This window comes from Brassica rapa, chromosome A02 (genome assembly GCF_000309985.2).
Source record: "Brassica rapa cultivar Chiifu-401-42 chromosome A02, CAAS_Brap_v3.01, whole genome shotgun sequence".
NCBI classification, from domain to species: Eukaryota; Viridiplantae; Streptophyta; class Magnoliopsida; order Brassicales; family Brassicaceae; genus Brassica; species Brassica rapa.
The window spans coordinates 17,913,022-17,919,956 of record NC_024796.2 but is presented as its reverse complement, the minus strand read 5'-3'; the positions used below and the strand labels follow the sequence as shown (position 1 = coordinate 17,919,956).

Below are 6,935 nucleotides of genomic sequence, written 5' to 3'. Positions count from 1 at the left end.
ATAAATAAAAGCATAAAACGAAAACCAAGTTCTCATGAAATGAGAAACATTGTTTAACGAAAACAAAATCAAAATCTAAATACTTCAAGATTCAACGGCTATCATCAACCATCAACATTTCTGTAATAGAACCACTAACCTTCATGTAATATATAAGTATTTTAGACGTTCAATATTTTTTAGTGTATTTTGGATACATATTAGGAATTGAGATCATATATAATATCTTTTTGAGGTTTTGAATGTTTCGGATTCTATCGGATATCCATTTAGATTCGGGTTCGGTTCGGCTAATATCCATAACCCGAAATACCACAAAACAAAATCCATTCGGTATTTACGTCGGGTTCAGATTGGTTCGGATTTATTTTTATCGGATCGGATTCGGTTCGGGTTTTCGGATTTGGTTTATTTGCCCAGCCCTAGAGAATATTGAGTGATTTCTAATATTTATTTATTGATAATGAATATAGTGTGCAAAGAAATTTTCAATAAATATTATAATACATAAGAATTTTCGAATGAAAGCATAAATAATAAATTGATCATTATAGTCTTTTAATTACTAATGCATGTATTAATAAAGAATTATAAAATGCTTATGTCTGGCAAAACACTCGTTCCCAATAATTATACAAAATATGTACCGAACAAGAGAATCAGTCTGCCCTGAGAAGATTAAAGCATTGGTACAAAGTAAACCAGTTCTTACAACCTCGTTTCTTGAGACAAGGTATCAAAATCATAAGGCAGTAGTCTTTGATTTGTCGCGTTAAAAACATCATTCATCCGTAAGGCTACAAAGGCCAACTAAGTCTTTCTAATTACATATAATCTATAGCTTTTTCTTATCTGCAATACAGAGCTTAGCTGGGAGGTCATATAACATTTTACCATGGAGCAGACGCAGTTGTGTGAAACTGAAGCTTCACATCGTCAAGCTGTTGGCCAATCGTTGCTTCACATGACTTACTCTGTGCTATCTCTTTGTCTGCCTCTTCATTCAGCTTTTGCAGCTCCAGAATCTTGCGTTCGTTCTCAACCTTGGTGCTCTCTTTCTCTGCAGTCACTTTCTCGCAATCTTCAAGTTCCTCCATCTTCTTTGCTTGCCTATCTATGAGAGACAACAGCTTACTAATCCGCAACATAGGTACTTTTACATCGAACCCATGCTTCTCTAACTCGGTAAAGGAATCACTGAGGCTATTTAGTGAGCTTATGGGATTGTTGAGTTTCAGAGATTTGACTTCCTCAAGTAATCCAGAGAAGGTTAGCAACATACCCACCGCAGACATTTCACGAGCGTCTTCTCTAATCTCCAACAATGGAGTGAAATGAGGACTCTGTGGGAATGTTTTAAATACCTCCATTGATTCAACTGTCTTCCAAATCGGCAACTTCTTCTCAAAGGGCAAAACCATTGTTATATCCCTTGCTTCAGTTTCCTCAACAGAACTAAGCTTTTCTTCTCTCTTCCTCTTCCGATTGTTATCTTCCCTAGTTCCCTGCATAAGAGTTAAAGAAGAATAATAAGCCATCAGCTAACAAACTACCAAGAAAGTGGAGGATTAACTTTACATTCTCTCGTGTTTGCATCAATGGTGTTGCACTTATGCTCGGAGATGGAGTTACAGGTGGACTGTTAGATACTGGAGAGAATGTATTACCAGAATCACTTATCTCATCTACCAATCCTTGAGTTAAAGGCGATTCCATCGGCTGCAACAGAGATCAAAAATCAAAATAAGAAGATAAAAGATACAAAAGATGATGAAGAATGTGAAGTATTAACTTTACATTCTCTCGTGGACTGTTAGATGCTGGAGAGAATGTACTACTAGAATCACTCATCTCATCTACCGACCCTTGAGTCGAAGGCGATTCCCTTGGCTGCAACATAATACATTGATAAAAAAAGAAGATAAAAATAAATACAGAAGATGAAGATGTTTGCTGAAGTTGTAAAGCTGAAACGGCAGTGTCATTTATATAAAAGTCTTGCAAAGGCAGATTAGTCACTGACAACAAATTTAGTACAGACTGAAACAAAGTGTATAATACCTTCCATACGCCGTCTTCCCACACTTTGGAAGGTCTAATGTCCGAGATTTTGAAGCTCAACAACTTGTTTGTAGCCTCTAAAAGCACTTTACACCGTCCACGAAACACTCTCCCAATCACTCGCCCTTGACGCCATGATGTTCCATGGAACACCTCTATATAGTCCACCAACTTAAGCTCCTCAGCCGAAAAAGGAGGCGGTCTAGGCCTAATACTACGCATGTCAACCTCTTTGTTGGGTCTTTTCTTGATACCCTCAAAGCTCGAGGGATTAACACAAACCTTGACGAAGTATTTCTTCTCATCCTCTTCTTCCTCCTCCTCTTCCTCCTCTTTTTCTTCCTCATCCTCATCCTCATCATCAACAATCTCTTTAATGATTATTGCAGGAACCCAGACGACTTCTCCTTTATCTATCTTATCACTCACTTCCACCATTGCTCCAGATATAAACATAGGCTTCTCATGCAACTGCCTCAAGAACTAACAGTGAAGTTAATAGAGACAGCATTATGCTTTGACAACCAAACCAAGTAACAATTTAAGACAAAGATTCAGTTTTTTACCTGTACACTTCGTCCAGGTAAGACCCACCATGTCTCATCAACCCAGTCGAGATGTACCCTCAACTGCTCTCTCTTAAACAGAACAATATCAGATGGTGTATCGAACAACACCAGAAACTTGTCATCTCCAACCTGTTTGACAACAAGACCAACCCACCACTCATCTTTATGATCAGCGTCCACGATGGAGCCTTCCTTTATCTCGACCCGATCTTCGTAGCGATCGGTCGGAATGGGACGAAACGAGGCTTTGTGGGTGAAAACGGTAAGAGGAGCCAACGAGTCATCCTTAAGCACACGGACACAGCGTTGTCGGAATCTGGATTTGGGTTTGGTTTGCCGTTCTAACTCGATAGTGGCACTGTACCACACTTTTTTGAAGCGATTATTTGTGTAAGAGATTTCCACTTGACAACCTTCCATCAAGGATAGTCTTTCGCTAGGTAGAGACCTCATACTTGATTACTCACTCACTCACAGGGCCACAGCAAAAGAATAAATTGAACCTTCTCTTTTTTTCTTGTAGAAATACTCAGATTGGAAGAAACTCTAAAACCCAAGAGATAAGTAAAAGACCAGTAAGACCCAACTACCCTAGGTGGTAGTCAGACTGAGACTATAAACCCGGACCTAGCGAGTTGCCAAGAAATCGAGAAATTAACTAAGAATTAATTAAAACTTATTTTTGTACTTTTATTATATTTATATATGTATATATCAATATATGCGTAATTAAACAAATAAGTCGACTTCTCAAAATGAGGGAAAAATATGTGAAATTGTAATCTATATATAATCTCTTTCATAGTAGAAACTTAGTTAAGTATTTGAACTTTTTAGTAGGCCTAAAAATATCTTCATAGTTTGCTAATTTTTTTAGTCAGACTGATTAACTTAATATTGGGCCGACTAATTGCTAAATTGGCCGATTAATCGGGTTATTGAACCGACTAACTGGCTGGCAATTTTTTGGTCAGAGTACGATAAAGTCACGGCGGCTTATGTCCGATCAGCGATTAGACGGGCGCCTAGACGGCTAGGCACCCGAATTTTTGAACAGGGGCAAAACCAAGTAGGGCTTTAATCTGATATTCAGTTGGAATTTTCGAAGGATTAGGAACGATCTCACAGTTCGATGCCTTATGGAAATGTGACAAAAGCATTGCCCATGACTTATAATTCTTTATGAGACGAAGTACAACAGGCTCCTATTGCAAAACATTCAGGCCGACTTAGGATTTGATCGTTTGTTTATTGTTAAGCCACTTGGCTTCAACAAATGTTTAGCTTTGTTTTCTATAGATGAATTTTAAATAAATGATTTTTTTTTCAAACAACAACAGAATGATTAACGTTGAGGCAGTCATTGATGGAATAAAGTCTTTATGACGTTTTTTATGGTGACCATGTGTTAGAATGTAGAGATCAAGTTTGGGAACATCTTACGCGTTTCTCAACGACACGAAACTTGACATTGGTTTATGATTGGAGAGTTTAATGAAATCACTGATCATAATGAAAAGGAAGAAGGCAGACGATGCGTTGATAGCTCGTTTGCCATTGAAACAGATGCTAAAAGACTATGGTATGTTGGAGTTTTCATTTACTGAGAATATATTATTCTGTGTAGGAAAACGAGCAGGAAGAACAGTTGTTAGATGCCGATTAGACAGAGCTGTTGGAAATGAAAACTGGGATGGAAAGTTTCATCATTCTGTTGTCATGTACATGTGGTTATGGGGATCAGATCATTGTCCGGTCCTACTAGATATTCTCACTAAACCAACAAAAAAGAAACAAACTTTAAACTTGATAAAAGGAAGTTGGATAGTGAGGAACTAGGGAAAGTCATTCTTGACGGATGGAAGTGTTCATATCTCCCTCCTGACTCAAATAACATGGAGCATATTTCGACATATTTCGACCTGCCGCAGAGGCTTAAGCCAGTGGAATAGATGGCACAACTTGAATTTTGAAAAACTTGTGTAGGATCTAAAAGAGAAGATCGAGGGTTTATATTCGAACGATAATGCTACGACTGAAAAAATAGCTGAGGCCTTAAAGGAACTCTCTGATGCTCTTAACGCAAAGAAGATGTTCTTATCCACATCACTAGTCAGAGTAAAGTGAATCAAATAAACTCAAACTTTTACACATCTAAAATTGCTTCATCACTGAGTCCATATTGACATCACTGGTCAAAGTAAAGTGAATCAAATAAACTCAAACTTTTACGCATCTTAAATTGCTTCATCACAATCTTATTGTGTAGATTGAATAGTAATAATAATAAAATAAATAAGAGTTGAAACTGGAACTACACGATAATCATCAACATATCAAATTTCAAGTGATATTCATTCCTCTCTGGAATTTACTTTTCTCACACGTACCGTCAAAGGAACTTCCCAATATCTTTCTTATACATTGTTTACGCCAATCAAAAGCAAATTCTTATTCTTCTTTAGCAATCCTTGACAAGTAAATCCAAAAAAGAAACAGAGTAATGAATACTTGGATACTTCTTTTTTCAAAAGGCCGAACCCTACAACTGATTGTACTTGGTATAGCAGGCTTTGTTGAAAATCGTTATGCCAATTTTTTAACACAACCTCAAATCTCAATTTAGAAGAGATTGAGAAAAGCTCATGCTAAGATGACAAAACATTAAATATACATCAACATCAGCGAGTCTTCTTTTTTTTCAAAGATCCTAAGACAGATGATCATCACCTCACCTAAAAAAAACACAGCTAAGGCAACTCGATAGACACTTCACAGGCGGGGAACAAAGAGAAATAAATGCAGAGGTAAGGCTAAAAGACAATCTAATGTGGTCCTCAGAGTCATTAATCGTGCGTTCAACATAGCAACTTTTGCTTTAGCAATTGGAACGATGAGTGTAAATCTCATTGCAACTCATCAATGGAAAACCAAGCAGCACCAAAACAATCTACCTAAAAAGCATGCTTTTTCTTTAACAAGGCGAAATAGAAAAGAAAACTGCATTCTTAGTAGCTAAGAGCATCTCCATCTCCACTCCATAATTTACTGCAAAATGGAATAAAAAATAAAGTAGTGAAGAAACAAAAAAGTGATTACTCCATAAATGGAAATTTTTTTATTTTTTGTTCATACTCCATTTTCCACTCCATTTTTGGAGTAAATTATGGAGTGGGGATGGAGAGGCCCTAGACTTAAAAGTCAGATCAAGTTTAACGACCGCTCGTATATACACCAATAGGAAGCTAAGAAGCAAATGAACACTTGCATTCTTACAAGACAATGTACATACAAATCTATAAGCATGCTACTCCTAAAATCCTTATTAACTCAAAAAGAGACCACCTAGGAAGATAAAACCAGATTATGCGTGAAACAACATCAGAATTTCAACAAACAATTAGAAAACAGACGAATTGTTCTTCAGCACAGTCATTCTCATACAAAGAAACTCTACAAAAATTCAGATTCCAAATCCAAAACTAAATAATCCTTTCAGAGGCAAGCATAATCAGTTTATACAGAGACATTAGGACAAAAATGAAAAAAAAAAAACAAGCATGGAATCTGGCATATACAATCAAAAGTGGTGAGCATCATGCATCCCAGATCTAAACGATGTCGTCAGGTTGAGGAGCGGCGGAGAGAGCAAGAGGACGATTGTGGGATTCCTCGTTGTCGTCGTCATCATCATCGGAGGTCGATAGATTGACGCAGGCGCAACGCTCGAGGGAGGCGAAGAAGGCGGATATGAGGGTTGTGCTGACCCAGCTCGCCGCCTGATCGAGCTTTTCCAGGGAAGCCGTGCTCAGGTTAGAGGAGGTGGAGTTGATGCTACTGCTGTTATCCATGGCTTCTCGATTCGACTGAATCTTCGGAAGATCGGGACCTTTGCGTAGGGATTTGAATCGAAGAGAAGGAGGAGACTGGGGATTTATTGACGATGCGGGAGAAATGTTAGACCATTTCCATTTATGATATTTCATAAGGTTTCAAAATATTATAAAGGTGTTGTGAAATAATAGCAAGGTAAAAGAGTTTAAATAAATCTACTTAAAAAATATTGGTGATGATTGGTTCGACTGTAGTTTTAAAAGTTTAGTTGTAGATGTTTAACTGTAGATGTTAAGCTGTAGATATTTTAAAATAAAATATATGAAATATGTGTTGTATATATATAAAATTATTATTTTATATCAATTAAAATAATTTATATTAATATTTTTTAATAAATTATCAAAATTTATTGTAATTAAAAATGTGATATTTAAATATCTTAATAATTTTAAAACACTCAAATTCAAA

The 6,935-nt window shown here is 36.8% G+C and overlaps 2 protein-coding genes across 3 annotated transcripts; both read right to left on the bottom strand.

The window, feature by feature from the left end:
- Nucleotides 1-602: 602 nt before the first annotated feature.
- LOC103853545 (DUF724 domain-containing protein 10) lies at nucleotides 603-3,611 on the bottom strand. Of its 2 annotated transcripts, none has more exons than XM_009130450.3 (5): nucleotides 2,628-3,611; nucleotides 2,062-2,544; nucleotides 1,798-1,890; nucleotides 1,579-1,719; nucleotides 603-1,505 (listed from the first exon to the last, which is right to left on the bottom strand). In XM_009130450.3, exons 1-5 carry the CDS (start codon nucleotides 3,081-3,083, stop codon nucleotides 891-893), a joined length of 1,788 nt encoding a protein of 595 aa, XP_009128698.1. In that variant the 5' UTR covers nucleotides 3,084-3,611; the 3' UTR covers nucleotides 603-890. The 2 variants fall into 2 exon arrangements, with proteins under 2 accessions (XP_009128698.1, XP_009128699.1); XM_009130451.3 differs by having other exon boundaries at nucleotides 2,062-2,532; nucleotides 2,628-3,609.
- A 2,372-nt stretch (nucleotides 3,612-5,983) lies between these two features.
- LOC103853544 lies at nucleotides 5,984-6,689 on the bottom strand. Its single transcript, XM_009130449.3, has one exon. It carries the CDS (start codon nucleotides 6,614-6,616, stop codon nucleotides 6,242-6,244), a length of 375 nt encoding a protein of 124 aa, XP_009128697.1. The 5' UTR covers nucleotides 6,617-6,689; the 3' UTR covers nucleotides 5,984-6,241.
- Between the last annotated feature and the right edge of the window lie 246 nt (nucleotides 6,690-6,935).

Excerpts from the sequence above, each read along its gene's own strand:
- LOC103853545 (XM_009130450.3), bottom strand. The coding sequence starts at position 3,083 with ATGAGGTCTCTACCTAGCGAAAGACTATCCTTGATGGAAGGTTGTCAA. Across the intron at positions 1,891-2,061 it reads GGGAAGACGGCGTATGGAAG|CCAAGGGAATCGCCTTCGAC; the intron begins GTATTATACACT and ends ATTATGTTGCAG. Across the intron at positions 1,720-1,797 it reads CTAACAGTCCACGAGAGAAT|CCGATGGAATCGCCTTTAAC; the intron begins GTAAAGTTAATA and ends TCTCTGTTGCAG.
- LOC103853544 (XM_009130449.3), bottom strand. The coding sequence starts at position 6,616 with ATGAAATATCATAAATGGAAATGGTCTAACATTTCTCCCGCATCGTCA.